Consider the following 26455-nt stretch of genomic DNA (forward strand, 5'->3'; position numbering starts at 1 on the left):
TGATTTCGCCAGGGGCTTGGCCCTGGGCTGCCACTCCTCTTCGTCGTCGTCGGTGTTGGTGGAGCAGTCCGGAGGAAGGGTTTTCCCCTTCTTGGACCCTCCAGCCTCCTCGGAGAGGGCGGCCTTCCTTTTCTTCTCTCCTCCCGCTGGAGGGGGAGGGGTCTCTTCTTCTTCCTCCTCGTCTTCACGAGAGGAAGGGGCTTCGGGACCGTCGGATGACTAATCCGACACCTCCTGGCGCCGGGCACTCTTTTGAGTCCCCATGGCCCTTTTCATGGCCTTCTTCTCCGGCACCACATAGGGCGCCGGAACCAGCAGCTTCGCCAAGCGAGCATCCGCTGGGCCTTCAGGCAGAGGAGCCGGACAGTTGATCTGTCCGGACGTCGCCACCCAATCCTATCAAAGATAAGGGAACTCAGATCCCGCATAGAGTCAAACTATGAAAAACTGATACCCTGTAAAAGGACAAAAACGGCTTACCACATGAGCGTGATGCTGAGTACTGAATCCGCGGTCCTCGGCAGCGGATGTGGGAGCCTCGGCGCCCTTGAAAAGCACCCTCCAGGCATCTTCGTACGTCGTGTCAAAGAGCCTGTTTAGAGTTTGATGCTGCGCGGGGTCGAACTCCCACAAGTTGAAGGCCCGTCATTGACACGGGAGGATCAGGCGGATGAGCATAACCTAGACTATGTTGACAAGCTTGAGCTTCTTGTCCACCAGGGTTTGGATGCATGTTTGGAGTCCGGTCAGCTCTCCTTTTTTACCCCACGACAGGCCGGTCTCCTTCCAGGAGGTGAGCCGCATAGGGGGTCCGGACCGAAACTCGGGGGCTACGACCCATTCGGGGTCGCACGGCTCGGTGATGTAAAACCACCCCGATTGCCACCCCTTCAGGGTCTCCACAAAGGAGCCCTCGAGCCACAGGACGTTGGCCATCTTGCCAACCATGGCACCGCCGCACTCCGCCTGGCTGCCGCACACCACCTTCGGCTTGACGTTGAAGGTCTTTAGCCATAAGCCGAAATGAGGGCGGATGCGGAGGAAAGCCTCGCACACGACGATAAATGCCGAGATGTTGAGGACGAAGTTTGGGGCCAGATCGTGGAAATCCAGGCCGTAGTAGAACATGAGCCCCCGGACAAATGAATGCAGAGGGAAGCCCAGTCCGTGGAGGAAATGAGGGAGGAATACCACCCTCTCATGGGGCCTGGGAGTGGGGATGAGTTTCCCCGTTCCGGGAAGCCGGTGCGCGATGTTGCTAGCCAGATATCTGGCCTTCCTCAGCTTTTTGATATGTCCCTCCGTGACGGAGGAGACAATCCACTTGCCTCCCGCTCTGGACATGACTGGAGAAGGTCGAGGTGGTAGTGCGGACTTGGGCGCTGGAGCTCGAATGTGCAAGAATGGATAGGCAAAGGACGAAGAAGGCGTGGGTGAAAAGGTGGATCCTTATCCCCTTATATGGGTGGGCGCGACTACATGCCCCCACCAGCCTGGTAAAACTTGCTTATCTTCAAGCACCGTAATCAAAGGCACGGTTGGGTTACCCACGCCCGTATTGATGAGAATCCCGGAATAAAGGGACACGGTCTCTGCTTTGACAAGACGTGCCAAGGAAACCGCCTCGCATTACGCGCTGAGGTGGGATAATGAAATGATTTGGATAAAGGCTTGGCCATGGCGTGTCGCACCACGGAATACGTCAGCAGATTAGATTTGTGTTAATATTATTATTCTCTCTATGGCAATATGTGGAAACTTATTTTGCAGAGAAGGACACTATCTTTGTGTTCAAAATCTTCTATGGAGTGCTTGGAGGAGGAACCCGCCTTGCAATGCTAAAGACAATTTGCGCGCCGGACTCGTCATCATTGAAGCCTGGTTCAGGGGCTACTGAGGGAGTCCTGGATTAGGGGGTGTTCGGATAGCCGAATTATACCTTCAGCCGGACTCCTGGACTATGAAGATACAAGATTGAAGACTCTGTCCCGTGTCCAGAAGGGATTTTCCTTGGCGTGGAAGGCAAGCTTGGCGATACGGATGTTCAGATCTCCTACCATTGTAACCGACTCTATGTAACCCTAACCCTATCCGGTGTCTATATAAACCGGAGGGTTCTAGTCCGTAGGACAACATACACATCTACAATCATACCATAGGCTAGCTTCTAGGGTTTAGCCTCTTTGATCTCGTGGTAGATCAACTCTTGTACTACCCATATCACCAATATGAATCAAGCAGGACGTAGGGTTTTACCTCCGTCGAGAGAGCCCGAACCTGGTTAAAACTTCGTGTCCCCTGCCTCCTGTTACCATCTGGTCTACACGCACAGTTCGGGACCCCCTACCCGAGATCCGCCGGTTTTGACACCGACACTTATAGTGATGAGCATTACCGAGAGGTCCCGGAGATACCTCTCTAACAATCAGAGTGACAAATCCTAATCTCGATCTATGCCAACTCAACAAACACCATTGGAGACACCTGTAGAGCATCTTTATAGTCACCCAGTTATGTTGTGATGTTTGATAGCACACTAAATGTTCCTCCGGTATTCGGGAGTTGCATAATCTCATAGTCATAGGAACATGTATAAGTTATGAAGAAAGCAATAGCAACAAACTAAACAATCATCGTGCTAAGGTAACGGATGGGTCAAGTTAATCACATCATTCTCTAATGATGTGATCCTGTTAATCAAATGACAACTCTTTGTCCATGGCTAGGAAACTTAACCATCTTTGATTAACGAGCTAGTCAAGTAGAGGCATACTAGTGACACTCAGTTTGTCTATGTATGCACACATGTACTAAGTTTCCGGTTAATGCAATTCTAGCATGAATAATAAACATTTACCATGATATAAGGAAATATACATAACAACTTTATTATTGCCTCTAGGGCATATTTCCTTCAAACCCATCACCGCCCAGCAAGCCTACGATGGAATTACTCACGCACGGCAGTGAGCATCATGAAATTGGTGATGGAGGAAGGCTGGTGATGATGATTGCAATGATTTCCCCTCTCCAGAGCCCTGAACGGACTCTAGATCCGTCCTCCCGATGAAGAACAGTGGGTAACGGCGGCTCCATATCGTAAAACATGATGAATCCTTCTCCCTGATTTTGTCTTCCCGAACGTGAATATATAGAGTTGGAGTTGAGGTCGGTGGAGGTCCAGGGGACCCACAAGGCAGGGGGGCATGCCCTATGGGGGGCGCCCCCACCCTTGTGGACAGCTGGTGGATCCCCTCTAGTTGATTCTTTCGCCAATATTTTTTATTAATTCAAAAAATATTCTCCGTGAATTTTCAGGTCATTCCGAGAACTTTTATTTCTGCACAAAAATAACACCAAGGTAATTCTGCTCAAAACAACATCAGTCCGGGTTAGTTCCATTCAAATCATGCAAATTAGAGTCCAAAACAAGGGCAAAAGAGTTTGGAAAAGTAGATATGATGGAGACGTATCACGTTTCCACTATACCAAAATCTTTACGTGATGTGCTAGGCCTTCATGATTTGGATGAATGTTCCCTTAATTTTCACTTAGAGGATTCCACTATTAAGAAAGTTTTGATAGAATAAATGATGCGCTTATTCTTGCAAATAGAAATTATGTGCCCATCGATTTCATTTTCCTTTATATTGATTGTTATCGGTCTTTTCCTATAATACTTGGTAGGCCTTTCCTATGTACCATAGGTGTTATTATTGATATGAAAGAAGGTAATACAACATTCCAATTTCCATTAAAGAAAGGAACGGAACACTCCCCTAGAAATAGAATTAAGCCACCATATGAATCTATTACATCGGATTGATCTGATAGGAGATCATTGTATTGAAAATAAAGAGAGAGAGAGAGAGAGAGAGAGAGATAAAGCCATCCAGCTACTGCTATGGACCCGTACGTCCTGTGGGAACTACTCACACATCATCATGTAGGCAGCAAGGTTGATGAAGATGGCCTCCCCAATGGTTTCCCCCTCCTGCAGAGTATCGACAAAGGGCTCCAGATGGGATCATAATAGAACAGAGGCTTGCAGCGGCGGGAGAATTATTTCAGGTCCCACTTCGAGGATTTTGGAATATTAGGAATTTATAGGCCATAAATTAGGGCAAAAGGAGCATCAGGGGGTCAACAAGCTCACCCAACGCGCCTACCACCCAGGGCGTGCCACCAGGGCTTGTGGCCCCCTCGTGTCTTTTGGTCTCTCCCTGAAGCTTCTAGGACCTCTTATATTCTAGAAAAAACCACTGTAAAGTTTCATCGTGTTTGGACTTCGATAGGTATGGTTTTTTTGCAAAACAAAAAACATGCAAAAAATAGGAACTAACACTAGCTAGGGACTAAGTTAATAGGTTAGTCCATAAAAAACATATGAGATGGCATATAAAGCATAAAAAGCGATAATATAATAGCATGAAACAAAAAAATTATAGATACGTTGGAGATGTATCAACGACCGGGGCCCGGAAGATAAACTCAAAGAAGAAGCATCATCATCTGTCCAAGTGCCGCACCTATGAGGACTAAAAGAACCTGACCTAAACTACTAAGCAAAGCAAAGACACCAGGATTCCACTCCCTACCGCCGGCCGTTGGAGCGGGAGGTAGAGGGGAGGTGAATCTATGGATTCCATGGCGAAGCCTGGAGGGGTTTGCCCTAGCCGCTTAGGTTTTGTGGGAGGAAAATGAGAGGAAGTCACATACAACTCTCATATGATCCTTTGTTTCCTCCCTTTACCATATCACCTTCATGATATTACCGGCGCACTGAGCATACACGCATGGTTTGGTGTAGAGAGGGACCTTCAATAGTGCCTCACCAACATAGTGAGATTAAAGTCATTGAGATATGTAAGTCCCATGTCACATTTCTTCTTTGGCACACACATCCTCCACTGAAAGAACCAATGCATACAAGTATGAGCATCATTGCGTCCCACTATAATTGTGCCATTGTATGTGTTATTCCTTGCACACTCTTTTCAGAATTTTGAAAACTAATATATTTGCTTGCCACCACTTTTAGCAAGATTTCTTTGCAGTCTAAAAACAAAGTGTATTCCTTCCATCCATTCGGCTTTAACATATAGGCCTTGCAAATGTTCAAAGCAGTTACTATGGCCAACTTCTAACATTGTAGGTGAAACCAAGATCTAACACATGGCATATGTTTGCTCCAACTTGAACCTCGTATTGGGTTGAAAAAATATTAGATTTTGCAACCCACACCAGTTGTCCAGAGTAGAATACAGACAATAATCATCTAACGCTTACCATAGTGAAGTTGCATTATCCATGTCTGCCCTTGTTAGAACTAGAGATCATGCTTGCATTTTCTGCTTTATTTTCTTTATTATATACTCCATGTGTCTCAAAATATAAGACTATGGTACAAAACCTTTTCCTTCAAACAAAACCGACCGTAAATTATCTTTTTGACGAGGGGTATATAGAATAGGAGTTTTTGCCACAAAGTTATCACAAGTCGCGCCTTACTCACGTGATCGCACGTGACTTCTATATCGCTAACCTAGTTGCCCCCTATCTCCAAAGCCGGAGGAGCACGAGGAGGATATGGAAGCGTCGGAGGTGGAAGGGGAGGATGTGGTGGTGGGGCAGATGCCAACGTTCATGGTCCCAAAGCACATCAATAAGCGCGCCCTCAAGAACAAGGCCCTCTCCATCTCCCTCGACAATAAAGCCCTCAAGTACGGTACCGCAACCTCCTTCGGTTCTCTGGGCTGTAGCGGCACAGTGCGATTTGTGTTTGCGTGGGCTTTTAATTTTTTCTAACGTGAATCTTGGATCTATAGGGATTTCGTGACTGGGTTTCACAAGAGAAAGAAGAAGAGGAGAAAGGAGGCGCAGAGGATTACGCAGGAGAAGGACAGACGGAAGCGAATAGAGGCTCGCAAGAAGGTGAGAAGCTCTCACACGGCATTCTACTTTTCTGTGTTCTTAGAGCATCTCCAACGGATGGTTTAAATTTTGGTGCCACTTGTTCCTCTCCATGTGCACCATCATAATCAAAGTAGTATCCTCCCCTTCGGCCCACTCATATTCCTCTTCGGAGGAGGAATCATCCCACAAAGAGAATTCAAATGAACTCATCTACAACACAATACTTTCCATCACAATCGACTCCTACATCGCAATAAAAAACGAAAAAATGAATTATTTTTACCTTAGAGGCTTTTTGCCGAACACATAGTGGGCACCGAAGGAGCAGCGGTCGCCGGCGCAGCTAGGAATGGGCTCAGGGGTGGTGCACCGAAGGAGCAGTGGTCGCCGCTGTAGCTAGGAATGGGCTCAGGGATGGTGCACCGAAGGAGCAGCGATCTTTGTGACGTCGACAAGCTGGGGGTAGCGGCAGGAACCGCCGTCGCCTCGTCGTCTGGCAGCTGAGAGCTCTGAAGGAGCAGTAGCTCTGCGGTGGTAGCGGCGGTCATGTGGGGGTCACGGCGGCCACTAATGGATCTCCAAGGCGAGCACCGGTACTTCGCGGCCATTTCGGGCGGTGGTGGGCGGGGGACGGCCGGAATTGCTGCAAATCGGGCTTCGGTGGATCCTGAACCAGCGACGGCGGCGGGGGTTGTTGCGGGCGTTCGGAGCGACGGGAATGGGCGGTGGAGTGGCGGCTGGGCCGGGGCGGGTGGTGGACTTGCGGCGGTGGCTGCAACGGCGAGATCTAGCCGGAATCGATGTTTGGTGGTGGCGGGGGAAACTTCAGCGTGGCAGTTGCAGTTCACGCAGCTGTGTTTGTGTTTTGAGGAAGCCGGTAGATATTTGCAGCACTTGGGCCAAAATTTGGGGCTACTCAAATTTTTTTGCATCACTAAATAGATCATCTTCTGCTGGAGCTGGTTTTTTGTGCCAAGTGCCCAAATAACAGTTTTTTGGGCACCGCCGCTGTTTTACGTCATCTGTTTGAGATGCTCTTATTATTCTTTGGATGTTTTATTGATTTAGTAATAATTGGTCAAAAGCAAATATTTTCAAGAGAAGGTTGATTGACCATCGTTTCCTCTATTATTATGTGCCCACCGGACTGTAGGATCCTTAGGCGCCAACATTTGGAGAAGTCTAGGAAGAAGTGTATCATCAGAATGAATGAAAAGCTGAATGGTTGTATCCTACATGGGGTGCATTTTTCTTGGGTTAATGCTACCAATAACTGATAGGGATCACTAGTGGAACATTAGGTAAGGGTACTGCAAAGATTTGTTGTGTTGGGTCATTGGGTGGTATGTTGAAGGGAAGATGCCTAGAGCTGTGGAATACACAATGCATTCCTCAGAGCTCGACCATGTGCTTTCTGGTATGGGAAAACATGCAAGAAACCAGTTTTCTCTGTTAGACTGAAGGGTGATTTGATGAAACAGGAATGGTAGGGACAGCACTGAATCTGGGCTTACTGTCATTTCAAGTAGATTATCTAGCGTGTTTCTGTCACATAAATAATATGGACAAGACTTGAAGGGTTTACTGACCAGTTTCATTTTATGTATTTCCAGAGAAAGCAAGAGAAAGAGATTGCTCTATACGATAAAGTCGTGTCATCAAAAAATGCGGATGGTCAAGACGGTGATGGTGATGGTGATGAGATGGATGCAGCTGCTCCTGGTGAGTAAGAGGGATGAGATTAACTTTACAGCAGTTACTGGCATGATGTTTGTTAATCCTATTGTGCCTTATTTGGTGCTTATGTAGAAATCAACACATATGAAGATGGCGGGACTAGAATAACAGTAGTCACCAGTGAAATTACTCATGGAGAGGAGGATGACCAGAAACCCGTGTCAAGGAGCTATGCTAAGAAGATTTGCGGTGTGGTTAGTGCCAAGAAGCAGCCCAGTTTAGGTGTGAAGAAGAAGCCGCCATCAAAGAGGCAATTCGGCAAAAGCAAGAAGACTAAGAAGGTTAACATGAGTAGACGGAAGAACAAAGGAAAGCATTGACGTTGTGTATGCCTGTGGCTGTGGACGGACGGGCCTGAGTTGCATTTATTTTATTTTAAGATAAAGAAGATAACAAATTTGGTTATGAATTGAGTTCCTGTTGCTGCATTTGTGTTGTTCTGGCAATTTCCTTGTCATGGTAGGACAAAGGCAACAGACGCCTTGGTTGATGCCAGCGAGGGCGCTCCCCTTCAGTACTCTGGCCGATGCTGCACTCTCTCATCGTCTCCTCCCCGACCCTTTCTTCTCCTTCCCCAGCACAAGAGCCTGGGGTCGTTGTCTCGGTCAGTAGTTTGCCTCCACACTATTTTCCCTTCGGTTGCTCTTCTGGATTGAATCATCATCTATTGTTACCCCAGAATACTGGGGAGTCAAAATGTTTTGGCGTTCGCTCTGCTACCTGGTTTGTGTGCTAAACAGCTATTTCCATCAAGAAAAGAAAATCATTGATGCATCAGCCTTATCATGTACTAGTATTTGTCTCAGACCCTCATGTTTCATTCACTGGAAGTTGGCAAGGATCTTACTATATTCTACTCTTGTGTTGATTACATCTTTCTACTTGTGAAATATGTCCTTGAGCTTGTAAGCTGCTTTCAAGAAAAGTTATTGGGTCAAGTACTTGCTTAGAGGTTATGTATGTTGTTGACAACATTTTCACTCGCATGCCATGTCCTGCTCATTGTCGCATTTCAAGAATATATGATAATTTATCCAACCTTTTCCCTGTTGTTCAAATGTATCACACGATTTTGCAAGTCACAAATCTTGTGCACTTTCTCTGGATGTATTATCACCAACTACTTAATAGCCCTATATTGGATTTATAAGTCGCCAACACCAAACAATTTATTGTTTTTTCCGCCTCTTATTCACTAGTAACCTGGAAGATATATTTCCTCCTTCATCCTAGTGAAGAGGCAACTTATTCAAATAAAAAATTTATAAGAATATTTTGCACGACATGAAACAATAAATGTTCTTGCCTCATTCGGGAAAATGTTGTTTTGCGTGTATCGTGATGTATGAATGTTCATGTCTCTGGCACACAAACATACATGAAACTGGACAGCTCCCTAACTAATATGAAACTGCCATTAGCCATAAATTATAAAGTCACTAAATAAGCCAATCTATCACTAGTGCTGAAAAGCCTAGCTATGGCGTGCCAAAAAGAGCCTTAGTGATGTGGACACCCGACACCACCAATATAGCGTCATTCTCAAAAATTAGTGTTGGTGTTGTACCCTACACCAACAATATTTTTGATGGTAATTGTCATGTGGACAATGCCAACACTAATATTCATCAGTTGTAACGTTCCATGTTGTAGTGATGCTAGTAATTTGATTTTAAGATTTGAAATAAAAGCTGTACAACAGCAATCACAACCAAAATGACAACATAATCCAGTTTAAGAACAATAAATAAATCAAATATAAATAGACCCAATAACAACATTTAATTTCAACAATGCACTTATTGATATAGTTCAACAAAATAGGCAAAGTAACACACATGAATGTACAAGTTTAAATAAATAGTGGTGATAATAACATGAGATTTTTCATGCATGCCAACTAGCTAACTAGGACTTTTCTGCAGGCGGAGTCAGGGTCATAGTCCGGAGTAAGTGAACCATCGTCGCTGCCAGCAGGCCTGTAGTAGACCATGATCTCTTCACCATCGTAGTCGAGATAGAACATGGCTCTCTCCCCAGTTTTCATATCGTAAGTAGTTGCAAGGGCTTTCCAACTAGGCAACCGAAATAGGTACGATTTGCCTTGTTGGTGACAAGACAATTGAATTGTTGGGCCATCAGCATCTTCATGAGGGTGCCCTCGAATGTGATGGTGGCATCTACTCAAACACGAAACTACTCTAAGAAGTCACGCCTTGCCCCACAAGGGATGAACCGAGGAAAATTGAAATAAAGAACTAGCTAGTTATCAATTTTGGGCACAACCGTATACATCACATATGAAACTCAACCAGAACATGATGAACTTAAACATACCGTCCTAGTGAGGAAGTCATTAGACAGATTTATGAAGAACTTCTTATCCCTTTGGCACTCACTGAACCACAGGTCTCACATTGGGCATCCATTTACTGCTTTCATCAAGTTGAGAAAAATAAGCATACATAACAGATGCATATTTTTCTGGCTTTGATCATGTATACGTCCTTGAAAAGTAGACCGGCTCCTACTTGCATCTACTATTATTACTCCACACATCGACCGCTATCCAGCGTGCATCTAGTGTATTAAGTTAACAAAAACGGAGTAACGCCTTAAGCAAGATGACATGGTGTAGAGGGATAGATCCAATCAATATGCACAAACCCCATCTTTTTATCCTTAATGGCAACAATACAAATACGTGTCATGTCCCTTTCTGTCATTGGGAATAGGCACCGCAAGATTGAACCCATTACAAAGCACTTCTCCCATCGCAAGAAAAATCAATCTAGTTGGCCAAACCAAATGAATAGATCGGAGAGAAATACTAAGGTATATAATTCATGCATAAAAGAGTTCTGAGAAGACTCAAATAATATTCATAGGGAATCTGATCATAAACCCACAATTCATCGGATCTCGACAAACGCACTACAAAAGAAGATTACATAGGATAGATCTCCAAGAACATCGAGGAGAACATTGTATTGAAGACCAAAGAGAGAGAAAAATACATCTAGCTACTAGCTATGGACCCGTAGCCTGTACATTGCATGGAATAATGCAAGGAATAGAAATGCTTGCTTTGACAAAGGGCAATGTGGTGCTGATTCACTTTCCCAATATATGGAGGACCAAGAAGAGAAGCAAACTAGAGTTGATGATTCACCATGTGCTCGGGAGGAGCAATGGCTTGATCAAGAAAAGGAAGATGGTATTGAAGTAAGATTACAATAAGAGCAAGGGGATGATTGTAAGTATAACCAGCTGCAACAATGCCTTCAATATTGCTAGGTCTACTATGCCTGAACCATTCGATAACATGAGTACCCATAATTTGGATTATCTGAAATTAGTAAGACATGTAGAAATGGATGATGGAATATCTCATGTTCATGATTTATATTGTGTCATGCTTGCTAAACCTATTCAAATGAGTTGTCATATCACAAACATTTCTGAAATCACGCATTCAAACTCATTATAAAACCTACACCTACTACTTTAAGTTTAATTTGATTGGAGATTATGGTGTTGGTGGGAAGTTTGTTATGAACAAAATATGCATTTCTTGCAATAGACTTCGAAAACTGAAAGATAATCATGTGGGAAACCATTATGATGTGGATTTTTTTGTCATGTGATAAGAAATTGTATGTTTGCGGTGAATGTCTGATATGTCTCCGACGTATCTATAATTTTTTTATTGTTCCATGCTATTATATTATCAATCTTGGATGTATTATATGCATTATTATGCTATTTTATATCATTTTTGGGACTAACCTATTAACCTAGTGCCTAGTGCCAGTTGTTGTTTTTTCCTTGTTTTTGTCTTTACAGAAAATCAATACCAAATGGAGTCCAAACGAAACGAAACTTTTTGACGACTTTTCTTGAACCACAAGATACCCTAGAAGCTTCGGGAGGAGGCCAGAAGGGCCACGAGATGGCCACAAGCTCGGAGGGCGCGCCCTAGGGGGGTCAAGCTTGTGGGCTCCACGTGGCACTTCTAGTCCTATTTTTCTTCTGTAAATACGCAAATATTCCCCGTAGACCAGAGGGCACACAAAAAATACATTTCCTCCACCGCAAGTTTCTGTCTTCATGAGATCCCATCTGGAGAACCTTTCCGGTAATATGCCGGAGGGGGATTCCACCACGGAGACTTCTACATCAACCTTGTTGCCCTTCCGATGATGTGTGAGTAGTTTACCACAGACCTACGAGTCCATAGCTAATAGCTAGATGTATTCCTCTCTCTCTCTCTCTTTGGTCTTCAATACAATGTTCTCCTCGATGTTCTTGGAGATCTATCTGACGTAATCTTCTTTTGCGGTGCGTTTGTCGAGATCTGATGAATTGTGGGTTTATGACCAGATTCTCTATGAATATTATTTGAGTCTTCTCTGAACTCTTTTATGCATGAATTATATACCTTAGTATTTCTCTCGGATCTATTGATTTGGTTTGGCCAACTAGATTGATTTCTCTTGCGATGGGAGAGGTGCTTTGTAATGGGTTCAATCTTGCGATGCATATTCCCAATGACAGAAAGGGACATGACACGTATTTGTATTGTTGCCATCAAGGATAAAAAATGAGGTTTGTTTATATTGATTGGATATATCCCTCTACATCATGTCATCTTGCTTAAGACATTACTCTATTCTTGTTAACTTAATACACTAGATCCATGCTGGATAGCGGTCGATGTGTGGAGTAATAGTAGTAGATGCAGGCAGGAGTCGGTCTACATTTTCGCGTTGTTCCTGGCTGCATACTGAAGTAGCATCATCTTGTTGGTCTCCACGAGTTTGTCATCTCTCGCAAGCTCGCTCACCAATGGGTCGAAGAACTGCATCTCGGCATGTTTGTTCTCCTTCTCATCAGCCCTAGTGCATATCCTCATGCCTCCGGCACGAGGAACTTCGCGTACTCACGAAACTCTGGGAAGTTCAGGATCGCCCCTTCCTGAAAGAACTCTACCGCCATGGCATCATAGGCGCGCGCCGCTAACTCCGAGTTGTCCCAATGGCCAAGCTCATGCACGACATTGCCCTTCCTAATGGTGACATCGTACTTATTTCCCTTCGGTCGCACACCAAAAAACTTTGGAGCCATCGGTGACGATGCATATATAACTAACAAGTTAGTAAAAATGGGCATTTAATGAGTACCTGCAAAACCTACACTCTACACTATAATAAACGTACACTACAACTACACTAAAATGATAGTCTACAACTACACTAAATTCTGTCACTACAAATACACTACATATAGAACTACAGTAAAAGTACAGTAGCTAAAATCATATACTATAATCTTATACTAAAATTTTACAGTACTCTTACACACAAAATTTTACATTATTCTTACACAAAAATTGTACGCTACAACTACAGAAAAATCTTACACTACAACTACACAAAAATCTACACTACAAATTCTACAGCACAACTATTACAATAAGAATTCTACACTACGATATGGACCTGAAACTTCAGGTTGACCAGCCATGGCCTCTATGGTCTCCCTCTCCGGAGCGTCTTCTTCCTCCTCTGGGTCGCTTGAATCGCCTCCAGCCCAGCCGCCCTTCAGGTCCATTGTCGTCGGCCCGAAGGTGCTGGGCATGGCGTTCAGGCCTATCCCGCAGGGTGGAGCTGTCGGTCCTTCCTGGCCTACTATGGTAGATTCTTCGGCGTGGCGCACCCAGACGGGCCGCCCCCCTCGCAGCCCTGTCTCGCCACCCCACCCACCCGCCACTCGCCGTCATCGCTCTCCAACCGGCATCCTACCCACTACGAAGCCACCCAAGACCAGCATCCCCACAGTCCTCCATGGGTGCTGCTGCAACTGCGGGGAGGAGGGCCACATCTCGGCCAACAGCCGGAACCCCACCAAGTGTGTGCATTGCAGTAGGAGTGGCCACATCGCACGTGGATGCACCAAGCCGCAGAGCCCATCACCAGCGAATGTGGAGGCGCGCGCACCTCCGACGCTGCACCAGCCCGTGCGGCCGCCTTCCCGAATGCAGATTTTGTGAGCTTATGCACCCGGGCCTCACTATCCTAGCACTCCAATGTTGCTTTGAGATCTGTGCTACACAACTACCTTATTACATGGAATTTTCTCTTTTTTGTTCCTCTCATATAAAACATGTCTTGAACTTCAAACTTTGCAGTACAACATAACTTTGTAACTAGAATATGAGATAAAACTTTCAGATTTTTTTGTCCGACATAAATATGAAAAATAAGATTTTTTTAATCAAACAAATCTCATTTTGTATATTTATGTTGGACCAAAAAATCTGTAAGTTTTATCCCACATTCTACATAGAAAGCTTTGTCGTGCTGCAAAATTGAAATACAAATACATGTTCTATATGAAAAAAACAAAAAAGAGAACATTATTTACACGAATCGTGATGCAGGAATGAGTGGTTGGATAAGGAGTATCCGGATACATAGGCTCTAAAACATGTTTTCGCCGCCTTCCCGCGCTAGCCCGCTGCCTTCATCTTCGCCCCCCGCGCAGCTTCAGGTAGATTTGGGCCGCTTGGCGTCCGGCCTGCCGCCACCACCGCCGAGGCCTCCTCCGCCTGGGGCGGCCAGGCTTGGTCGGTCATGGAGCGAGGTGGTCAGGTCTGAGGCGGAGCCTGCAGTGGCCGGGCCGGGGTTCTCAGTCCCCTTCTCAGGCCATGTGGAGTCCGGTGCGTAGCTACAACAGGTGCTACTACCAGTGGAGTGGTGCTTTCTGGAGGCCTATGAGGATCTCATACGCATGGAGGAAAACCTTGCGCATGCCGTGGTGGTCACGGTCACTCGAGACAGACAGGAGGTCGATCTCACGTCGGCGGCGGCCCTGCACGCGTAGTTCGGTATTTGCTCGGCGGACATGACTATTCGCCCGTTCTTCCCTAAGGATTTCCTGGTAATCTGCGAGCGCCCGTTCATTAGGTAGTTGATGGTTGACCGTGGACTTGGTGTTCTCTCTCTCTCTCTCTCTCTCTCTCTCTGCGGCCATGGCTTCTGCAAGGGCAGGCCACCGGTGCCGCCATGCCTTTCTTGGTGCCCTTGGAGCTGCTTGGAGTCCCGACGCATGCATGGACGAGGAGGACTGCGGAGGTGGTTTTGCGGGACCTGGGATTTGTTTCTCAGGTGGCGGACAGGACATCAAGACGATACGACATGGTCGAGTTTCGTGTCTGGCTTCGAACAATCCGGCAAGAATCCGTGGCCGCTGCCTCTTGTTCATCAAGGAGCCAAGGGAAGCCTAGGTGGAGGGCGTGCATAGGGCGCCGTGGTATCCGATCACAATCAACATCCTCGGCGCGCCCATGATGGAGGCTGGCGTCGACGCGTCGGCTCCGCCAGCGCCGCCGATGCCATCGCCGCCATCAGGCGGTGAGGACGATCCTGCTAGGCCTGGCTCGTTGAATGATGGTCAACCGGGTGTGCGGGGGAGGGGTGGATCGACTGGTGACTCTGGTGGTTCCTCTATGTCCTCGTCGGCAGCGCCACCACTAGCGGTGGTGCAGCACCGCGCCATGATGGTGCAGGAGGCCCGGACGATGACATCCTCTGAACCCAGTGTGCCTTGCAGCCGTTGTGCCAACGTCAGGAGTGCACCTTTTGCAGCAGAGGTGGAACAACTTTTGACCGCCCAAAGCAGGATGGGCCAGCCTGATCCTTGACGTCAGCAGTCATCTTGTGGGTCCTGCGCGCTAGTTGGCCACACAGTGGATCCGAGAGCCTCCGGTGGAGAGCGGGGCCCACCTGATTCGGTGAACTTTCCACGGTGGAGGGCCACTCGGCTAGTGTCCAACGACAACATGGGCATGGTGTGGCACAGTGAACAAGATGGCCAAATGGATGGGGACCTGCAGGAACTAGATGGTACTACTAATGTCCAGATTGGCTCACTCAGGCCCCTTCCAATGCTCCACCTTGGACAGGTGCTAAGCCTGCCACATAGGCAAAAATCAGACGTAGCATATTAATTAATAAGGAGAGAGAGCGAATCGGTATCCTCATAAAGAAACGATTCCAGGCGCTCGTACCTAGGCGGAACGCAGTTAATTCGATCCTATGCGCCGTGCACGCCGCTGAACAGACTCGCCTGTTCTCTTTTCCCCGTCTTCCCCTTTGGCCTCCTCCACCCGCTCGCCCTGCACCGCCGCCCCGGCATAGCCACCTCTTCCTCGCCCCGTGGCGCTGCCACGCCTCTTAGGCGTTGCCTCCATGGACCACCGCCGGCAGAAAGTATCAGGGACCCCCTCGGCTCAGCTCGCCGCCACCGGTAGTTCCTCCGGCCAGTTGCGGGAGAAGATATCTGGGACAACACCAGCGCCCTTGGTTCAGTTCGCCGTTGCTGGTAGCTCCGCCGGCCAGCCACAATCTGCTCGATGGTATTTGTCCTTTCACAAATCAGAATACTTTTTTGTTCTGTATCCTAGTGTGCCTCATGCTTTATCCCTCCCATTCTTGCTTAGATGAGATTTTTCTCTGCATCAGACTTGGGCTGTGGCCAAAATTTGACTGGTAATTGGCCAAGAAGACCTGGTTGATTTCAACTCATAATTTTTGTTCGGTTCAGAACGTTCTAATTGATTTCAGAACATACTAGTTCAGCTCATAATACACAATGGTTCAGTTCAGTTTAGTTTGGAGTTACTTGTAGTTGAAAGGAACGTAGTTGATTATACTACATCTAGATACGTCTGTACCAATCATTTTATATAGGATCAAACTGAGTTCAGTTCAGTTTTGAAGTTCTATGAGAAATTGGTTCAGACAGAATAAGATTACGGTGTACAAAATTACTCTGTTTTTAGTAGATGAAGCAAAATTTGCACCGATGCTATCTTGTCATACAAATAATTAGACACAAACTTTTTTTGAGAAATCAAACGCAATTCTGTTTTTATCACTAGAAGTTCATCACTTACCTTTCATGTTATTGTTCTCTGGTTCAGGAATCTAAACAGTGTCGCCCAGCTGTTTTTTTTGTTCGATCTTATTCTGATGTGTACACTTGTTGTCTTGTTTGTTACATGTTTCAGGCCTATGTATAACCATCCACCAGATGATCCTGATGATACAGATCAACAACATGATAGTGATGCCAGAAACACTACATATCCAGCAGAGTATACACACTTGATGAATTCCTAGCCGAGGAGGACCTGCTAGACTCCTTCGCCGAGGAGATTGCTGTGGAGTTGAAGGGAACACTTGAGGCTCTTCAAGCAAGAGCACTTAGCAGGAGTGGTCCAAGGATATACATGAATAGACCGCGTGAAGAAGCACATCAACATCTTGTACGAGATTACTTCTGCGACAATCCTCTCTATGGCGCCAAAAAATTTCGGAAATTTCGGACTTCAATAGAGATTTCCGAAATGAGTGACTCATATGAGTATGTAGTCACTGCATCCATTAACTGCATGGATAATATTATATTTTTATTGCCAATGATATTTAGTATCGAAACATAATTCCACTCATACCAAGAGGGTATGTTACATCATAATCGATGTCGGGTCTCTGCGTGAACCCTTTTGCTACAAGGCTCGCTTTCTCACCACCTCATTGACTTTGTTTATGAATGAGAAGTTTTTAATATTCCATACGGAAGATACTTATGAGGAGTAGGTATTACTGCGGTAAATACCACTCGTTTGCATAGCGAGTGCTATTCTTCATTACTTGCTTCCTTTTATGTGAAACCAATATGAATGCAAGAGGCACTCTACCATGGATTTTGGTTCAGGGCCCAAAAGGTTTTAGCAATATTGAGAAGAAATATATGTCGACAAATGTAGTCTTTAGTTTATATGATTATGATGGAATCATTGAAGTTTGTGGATAAAATATTTGTTCCATTTTAACTCCTTGTGATTTCCTTCAACAAATGGAGTCAAGGTGTTTCGATGTACCAGCACCAAAACATTTGTGCACATTTATGCCGGGCTTTGGATTATGAGCATCTAGTGAGGTGTCTTTCTACTTGATGTTGAATTACATTTACTGGTTGAGGATTCGATTTCCTCTGTTTCTGCGGAAGTATATGAGAAGTTATATCTCGTCTTATCAGATTTTCTCCCCCTCTTGCTCTCATTTGGGGAGAAGAGTGGTTTATCAGGTACCTCCACTCTTTCCGATACTTTACTACAGGAATTTAGAATTTAGTGACACCTTGTCATCAGTAAATGTATGTGGCAGATTTGCAATGTGTTGCAAATATATGATTCTCTAAACTTTCTAGTTCAGATTCTTTGAGTATGTGGATATAAGGATTGAATGTCAATAACATTTCTAATTTATTTCTCCGCATTCTTTGTGGTACTTATCTTCCCCTAATGCCGAAAAATATCCTTATTGCTGATGCAATCAACATACGGGCTATGAATAATTTTGATTGACGGATAAATTGATATTCCTCACATAGATCCCTAATTTTCTGTGAGTGCCCACTGATGTACGTTGGAGTGGTGATATCGGTATGTAACCGAATTATCGCAGATGGGAAATACTTTGTTGATTTCCACATAGTTACTATAAGGGGGAAGTAGTATGATATGCAGTTGGTATGATTTAGATCATACTTACGGTGTGTAAGGCCGTATGTATCCAGCAACAGGCTGGTAAATTTACAATTCTTTAAAAGTGGTCATGTAATTCATTTACTACCTTTGATAAGAAATTTAGTTAAACCATTCTGGGTATGTACATAGGGTACTAAATGCAATCAGAAAATTCTCGTGAAATGAGTTCAATGACATTGTCCATTCAAATGGTTTTATCCTTTGTTCAGGAGAATTTGCTCTTACTTTGATAAGTTAAGCAATTTATCGGGTAAGATCATGGTTGTGTGTGATAACACACACTTAAAACATTTTATGAGTGTGTATATGAGTACCATGAAGTGTCTAAATTACCCCAGATAATGGTTCAACATTCCACATATATCTTTTGAATGTGTGCAAGAAAGAATAATTGTGTGACGCCCCCGATTTAATCGTACACTAATCATACACGCAAACGTGTACGATCAAGATCAGGGACCCACGGGAAGATATCACAACACAACTCTACAAATAAAATAAGTCATACAAGCATCATATTACAAGCCAAGGGCCTCGAGGGCTCGAATACATGAGCTCGATCATAGACGAGTCAGCGGAAGCAACAATATCTGAGTACAGACATAAGTTAAACAAGGTTGCCTTAAGAAGGCTAGCACAAACTGGGATACAGATCGAAAGAGGCGCAGGCCTCCTGCCTGGGATCCTCCTAGCTACTCCTGGTCGTCGTCAGCGGGCATCACGTAGTAGTAGGCACCTCCGGTGCAGTAGGAGTCGTCGTCGACGGTGGCCTCTGGCTCCTGGGCTCCAACATCTGGTTGCGACAACCAGATAAAAGGGATAGGGGAAAAGAGGGAGAAAGCAACCGTGAGTACTCATCCAAAGTACTCGCAAGCAAGGAGCTATACTACATATGTATGCATTGGTATCAAATGGAAAAGGGTATCATATGTGGACTGAACTGCAGAAAGCCGGAATAAGGGGGGATAGCTAGTCCTTTCGAAGACTACGCTTCTGGCAGCCCTGTCTTGCAGCATGTAGAAGAGAGTAGACTGAAGTCCTCCAAGTAGCATCGCATAGCATAATCCTAACCGATGATCCTCCCCTCGTCGCCCTGTGAGAGAGCGATCACCGGTTGTATCTGGCACTTGGAAGGTGTGTTTTATAGTATCCGGTTCTAGTTGTCATAAGGTCAAGGTACAACTCCAAGTCGTCCTGTTACCCGAAGATCACGACTATTCGAATAGATTAACTTCCCTGCAGGGGTGCACCACATACCCACACGCTCGATCCCATTTGGCCGGACACACTTTCCTGGGTCATGCCCGGCCTCGGAAGATCAACACGTCGCAGCCCCACCTAGGCACAACAGAGAGGTCAGCACGCCGGTCTAAACCTAAGCGCACAGGGGTCTGGGCCCATCGCCCTTAGCACACCTGCACGTTGCGACGCGGCCGGAAGCAGAACTAGCCCCCTTAATACAAGAGCAGGCTTACGTCCAATCCGGCGCGCGCCACTCAGTCGCTGACGTCACGAAGGCTTCGGCTGATACCACGACGTCGGGTACCCATAACTACTCCCGCGTAGATGGTTAGTGCGTATAGACCAAATGGCAACTCAGATCAAATACCAAGATCTCGTTAAGCGTGTTAAGTTCCGCGAACGTCGAACAGGGCCAGGCCCACCTCTCTCCTAGGTGGTCGAACCTGCCCTGTCGCTCCGCCTCAAAGATCCACTCGCGGGTGCTCCTCAAGCCGACCCGTCTTTAGTCACCACCATGTATCATGTATAAAGTATATAGTATATACCCGTGATCAACTCCCGAGTGATCACGGCCCGATAGTATAGCATGGCAGACGGACAAGGATGTAGGGCCACTGATGATAAACTAGCATCCTATACTAAGCATTAGGATTGCAGGTAAAGGTAACAACAGTAGTAGCAAGGATAGGCTATGCATCAGGATAGGATTAACGGGAAGCAGTAACATGCTACACTACTCTAATGCAAGCAGTATAGAGAAGAGTAGGCGATATCTGGTGATCAAAGGGGGGGCTTGCCTGGTTGCTCTGGCAGGAGAGAGGGGTCGTCAACACCGTAGTCGTACGGGGTAGCAGCGGCGTCGGTCTCGGTGTCTAGAGAGAGAAGAGGGGGAAGAAACAATAAATATAATGCAAGCATATGCATAGTGATGCATGACATGACAAGTTACGGCGTTAGAGGTGCCCTAACGCGGTAGTAGGTGATACCGGTGAAGGGGGGAAACATCCGGGAAAGAATCCCCGGTGTTTCACGTTTTCGGGCAAAGGAGCCGGAGGGGGAAAGTTGTGAGTTGGCTATGCTAGGGATGCGTGGCGGACAAACGGGCTGCGTGTCCGGGTTCGTCTCGTCGTTCTGAGCAACTTTCATGTTGAAAATATTTTAATCCGAGTTACGGATTAAAAGATATGATTTTCTAAAGATTTTATTAATTTCTGGAATTTAATTAATTATTTAATCCAACATTATCCAGAATAGTAAATGATGACGTCAGCATGACATCAGAGTGATGTCAGCAGTCAACGTTGACCATTGACCTGGTCAACCTGACGTGTGGGTCCAGTGGGACCCACCTGTCATTCTCTGTTTAGGTTAATTAGTGATTAGGTTAATCTAATTATAATTAATTAACTTAATTAATTCCTTAATTAATTAATTAATTAATTTTATTATTATATTTTTTTAAATTCCTTTTTTTTATTAAACGTTCTGGGGAGGGCCCCACATGTCTGTGGCCCCAAGGGCCTAACGGGCACAGGGCGGTGCGAGCATGGGCACCGCCCGAACGGGCATGGGTGCTGGGCGCCCGAGACGGTCTAGGCGCGGCCCGCCGCACGGTGGGAGTGGTAACGCGCCGGCGAGGTTTTGGGCGGGGCGCCACCGGCCGGAGCAGTGCGGGCGGGGGCATGGGTCAAAGGTGGCGGCGGCGGTGATCGCAGTAGCGCGCGGGAGGCCGCGCGGGGTAGTGGGCGAGGCCGGCACGAGATGCGGGCGCAGGGGAGCAGGGCGCGGGGGCCGGGATGCCGGAGTTGGCCACGGGCGTAGCGGCGTCGCCGGCGTAGGGGGGGGGTTCGGTGGCCGCAGCGGAGGCGGCAGGGGGGGCTGCGGGCCACGGCAGGGGCGGTGCGCGAGCACGGCGCGGTGAACGCGCATTGGACGCGGCCCGGAGCGCATCAACCGCGGGCGAGATCGGCGGGGACCGCGGCGACGAGTGCGAGCGCGCGAGGGAGAGGGAGGGAGCAAGGCGGGGCTCACGGCGGGGAGCAGGGTTCATGGCAACGGGGGTCGGGGTGATGGTCGGAGACGATGGCGTCCACGTAGACGACGCAGACCGACGAGGGAGCGCTCCGGGGAGGAGCTTCGGCGGCGGCGACGTTCGGTCGCGAGGCGGCGGTTGGCGCCGCGAGCCCCGATCCGATCTGGATCGGGGGAAGGGGGCGCGTCGTGGGGAGGGGACGGGGACGCGTGACGGAGCGGAGGAGGGCGGCGAGGTGGCGGCGTACTCGCGTGGGGGGGCGGCGAGCTCCGTCGGCTCCTCTGGATCCCGATCCAGATCGGGAGAGAGGAGGGGGAAGAGCGAGTGGGGGGGGCGAGTGGGTGGCGGCTAGGGTTCCGCTGGGGGTGGGAGGGATAAGGGGAGGGAGTGGCCGGCTGGGCCGGGGGGGCGGCCCGTTCGGTCGGCTGAGGCCAGCTGGGCCACTTGGCCTAGCGGGGGGGGGGGCTTTCTCTTTTTTTTTAGTTTAGTTTTTTTTATTTATTTATTTTCCTTTTCTGTCTTTATTTATTTTAAAATACTTAGGCAGTCTATAAAATTGTGTTTATTACACCATATTGACCTATGTAAAATATGGCATCTCCCGAACACTTTTGTTTTAAATTTTGAAAAACTTTTATTGTTTGCTTTGATTTTGAAATTTGAATTCGAATGGGATTGAATCAACGCGAGGTTTACAACAGTAAGAGTGGTGACGAGGCATCATTAGCAGAGGTTACTGTAGCTTGATTATCTGGGCGTTACAAATTGGCTCATTTAGAATTTTAAGGTGAGAGTTCCTTAAAACAGATTTCCCCTATGGCACATGTGGTGCACATATAATTTGATGATATGAGGAATATTTTGCAACTTGTTAAGTTGTGACCAACAGAATTGTCAAATAATTTTCTAATCATCTCCAAACCAGGATGGCTAAGGCTATCAAGCCTAATATTTAATTCATTAATACTTAGAAAATCATTGTGTACGCAACAATATTGAGTACGAATTGAAACATACATACAAATTTATCAAATATTGTATCCAATGGATATGATATTGGACATTTTACTACATGCAGTAGTACAAGTATATGCTAATAATATGTTGGGATAATTAGGAGATTACCCGAGGTCTCCGATATTCTTGAGTGCAAATGAGTTTATCCTCCATTTTCTGTACTAGATTGTGGTCCTCCTTCTGATGAAGATTCTGAGAACAATCCTTTACCAGAATCTGGTTGTTATTTGCAAATTTTCAAATTTATCCCATTGAACTTATTGGCCTTTTAATAACTTTGTGGTGTGGTTCGACCATATGTTTGAGGGTTTGGTAATCATAGGTACAATAGTTATATAACCACACATTTGACAAATTTGAGAGTTGTCTTTTGATCATTTGAAAAATGACAGATTCCTATTAAGAGATAATTCTATCTTTGGTTGTCTATGAGCCTCCACTTTACTTCGAATTCCTCATGGTTCTCTTTTGTGACCACTAACTTGCATAGTATTCTCGGTACTAGCAAGAATTTCGAATAATGGTATAGCACCCATTGGGTGAATATGATGATTTTAAGAAATTTCATGTTTCTTCATCATAAAAATGGTAGTACCATCTTAAGAGGAGGTAAAGTGTATAAGGAATTTTCAACCGGATCTGCATATGAAAATATTTGATCACGGGATCTCAACTTGAAAGTTGATTAAGTGACAGAACTGTGAGCTACAGTAGAGGTGAGGTCTTGAAAAAAACGAATGGGTGATCATTCGCAATGTGTTCATGTCAACATGTATCTCTTAAGGGAAATATTCAAAGTAAATGAATATTCATCCATTATGTACTTAGTTTAAGAACTAAGTGAAGTTGGTGACACATATGAACATACTTAGCTACTAAGAGAATAGCCATGACACATTTTCAGAATGTGGAGTTATAGTGCCACAATGCCATAAATGGGTACAATGACTGATGTCATAAATCATCTTAAAATAAACACTCTCACCTAACAGGAATTTGCATTTACAAATGTCATCCATGTGTTACATGAAAAAGGCTCATGCATTTATTTAATTTACTTTTAGGAGTAAGCGATGATATGGATAGAATGATTTGTTTGAGAACAACCTTTGTCAAGGTGTTCCTTAGTGAACCTGGGTGTATCCTTCAATACAACGCATGTGACGAAGTCATTGCTAACATTCTGGACTTTATTCTCGAGGAAATATGCAACTTTAGAATCACTGGGTATGCATATATTTGCGTAATTCTCTACAACTTATTCAAGCAAAATGAGGCTTGAATAATTGATATTGGTAGATAATACCATTCAACATCTAATGATCATGCATGAATTTACTATGATAGTAAATCATTTTAGTGAACAACAACAATTGCTTCAAAGGAGCAAATTTTGAAATCGCTGATGCTTTATAACCATATGTGTAGACCTCAATTTATAGGATAACACTTTGAAGATAATCACCAATATGGTGTAGATCTCGTAGTAATAGAAACATAGTCTGACTTTTGTCAGTAGATGTTCATAATTCTATTACCTTATGTTATGCTAAATGGGTAAAATCACATTGAAGGTAATCATCTATGAAAGTGACATAATGTAGACCTTACAGTAATAGTGGATAGTCTGCAAAATTTTGCAGTAGATGCCAGTATTACCTTATGATATCTTGAGGTAGTCACATATAATATTAATATTTGGAAGAGTACTATGAAGGTAGTCATCTTGTTAAAATAACAAGATGTAGACCTCATAGTAGTGGTGGATAATCTGTAAATGGTGGAGTAGATACCACCAATACCTTGTGATTCACAAATAACATTTGGGCTAGTCATATTAAGTATGACACTTTATAATTTTTATTAGAATTTCATTATGATTTGCAAGAAATTTGAAAATTTCGGTTGCAAGATCATAGTTGTTGTCATAAATCGCATCTAATGCTAGGGGTAAAGATATAGAAAATGTCTCACATTTCGAAGGAATAAGGTTTGAAATGCTAGCAAAACATTGTTTGCAATAGTATTACTGAGGTAATACATGTAAATGCGAAAATATTTATACTTCAACAATATTTAAAGACCCAAGGTTTTAAAATGGCAAATTTTACATGTTGTAAAATGATGCATAATTATATTTTATGCAATTGAGGAGATTTGTTCTAAGGCCAAGGGCTTAAAATGTATTGTGTATATGAGAACAACCAGAAGTCTAAAATGCTAAAAACAATCAGTATTAGGGCTATGCTATGAAGTCCAAATGAACCAATGGTTAGGTTGTAAACTACAGTAACTCAGTAAGGCAGAGGTCATTACTGGGGCTGTTTTTCATAGTGAAACAAGCCGGAGGGCTTGAATGAGAAATACAGGTCCTCCTCGTTAATGAATAAATTAGGAAGGGCATAAATGCAAATGCGATGAAGGGATAAGGTTTCCCCAATTTCTCCCGTGCAGTACGGTTGGACATTGTTGCATCCGCCGGACCGCCGCCGACCGTGCGCTGTAGTCGCGGATCTTCTGCGGGGAGCCGTGTAAGAGAGGAGAAGGGAGGAGGACCGAGCGTGTGGAGGCGCATCCGTGTCGAGGCCGAAGGCCATGGCTGATTGGACGGCCACCACCATTTGAACAAGCGCGCAGTTCCGCGTCCAATGCAATTTAGAGGTATGAACATGACGAATTAAAGAAATACCATATGGGTGTTGACGATTCTTGGGTTGGATTTTCAATCAATTGACCGTGGATGTCAATTCCCATGTCTGTTCGTCTTTTTCTCTGCCGATGTCTCGCTGATGGAAGGATGTGAACATTCCCAATTCCTGGTCACACAGATTAAACAAGGATCAATCCATTGCAGTTTTCCGCTGCTTACCTTTGTTGACTGAAAACTGTGGCGAATTTCCAGTTTCTATTGTTTTCTTGATTATAATGAATCTGTTTCTTCTCAAGCGTGCGTTTAATCTATTGTTTCCTCTCCCGTAGGAGTTCATGTTGATACACGCTTGTGTCTCTCTTGCCGTGAACAGCGTCATGGCTGCTGATGTTTCTTCGATTTCGATTCCTTTTTGCCTTGTGATGAAAGCACTCGCGCCGCAGAACTGGAGCCGCGGGCGCCGCCAATCCACGCTTTGGTCAAACAACGGACGAAGGCCACGCCACCGTCGCGCCGGTAGGGCGGTCGCTTGCCGGCAGTTGTCCGTTGTCATCTGATTCTGCTCCGGGAGGAGGAGGTATGGGGTCGAGGCCCTCGGTTGTCTCCGTCGGACGCGCGCCTATACATTGCTCGATTGGAGAGCAGCAAGTGCTGATAACGTGTTTTGAGTGAAAAGTAAAAAACAAGAGAGTTGAATGAAAGATGATCCATTGGTCTTTATTGATGATAGAAGTGGGCTATTTATACCCAGGCGGAAGTACACATGGTGCTTTGTGGTCAAGTAAACACATAGTTACTTGAGAGCCAAGGAATTACATAGTTGCCTTGAGAGCTAAGGAAGTACATGGTTACTTGAGAACCAAGCAACCTATCTAACAATTAACTTAATCCTAATTAGTTTAATCAATAAGCAACTATTCTATTCTTAACAAGCTTATCAGCAGAGCCCGAGGAGGCCACTTGCCCAGTCCTCATGGGTGGGGACCCATGTACGCCATGCACTCCCGTAGCAATACGTAGCCAAGCAAAATCTCTGTGCATGGAACTAATGCACGCTTTAACTCCAATCCGTTACGCTTTTCCCAGCGACAAGCCTGCTATCACCAAGAAGCACCCTAGGTAGAAGAGGTAGCCAGTCTCTAACCCACGAGGAAGCATTCGGCTGGCCAGAGGAGGGGGCAAGGCTCCAAGGTGTCTAAGCAACAAAATGTGCTCATCTGTAAGCTGTGCCTAGCAAATGAAT

The 26455-nt window shown here is 45.5% G+C and overlaps 1 protein-coding gene and 1 long non-coding RNA gene across 2 annotated transcripts in view; both read left to right on the forward strand.

The window, feature by feature from the left end:
* Positions 1–7973, forward strand: part of LOC125554777 (ribosomal RNA-processing protein 17-like) — a 31866-nt gene extending 23893 nt beyond the window's left edge. The window contains exons 2-5 of the mRNA XM_048718202.1: positions 5569–5723; positions 5829–5934; positions 7530–7638; positions 7726–7973. Of these exons, the coding sequence (XP_048574159.1) occupies positions 5569–5723; positions 5829–5934; positions 7530–7638; positions 7726–7973 (618 nt within the window). The remainder of the gene's footprint in view (positions 1–5568; positions 5724–5828; positions 5935–7529; positions 7639–7725) is intronic.
* Positions 7974–24717: 16744 nt separating this feature from the next.
* LOC125551810 lies at positions 24718–25932 on the forward strand. The gene is made up of 2 exons (XR_007303228.1): positions 24718–25223; positions 25542–25932. It is a non-coding gene; the product is annotated as an uncharacterized LOC125551810 (long non-coding RNA).
* The last annotated feature ends 523 nt before the right edge of the window (positions 25933–26455 follow it).

This window comes from Triticum urartu, chromosome 4 (genome assembly GCF_003073215.2).
Source record: "Triticum urartu cultivar G1812 chromosome 4, Tu2.1, whole genome shotgun sequence".
Lineage (NCBI taxonomy): Eukaryota > Viridiplantae > Streptophyta > Magnoliopsida > Poales > Poaceae > Triticum > Triticum urartu.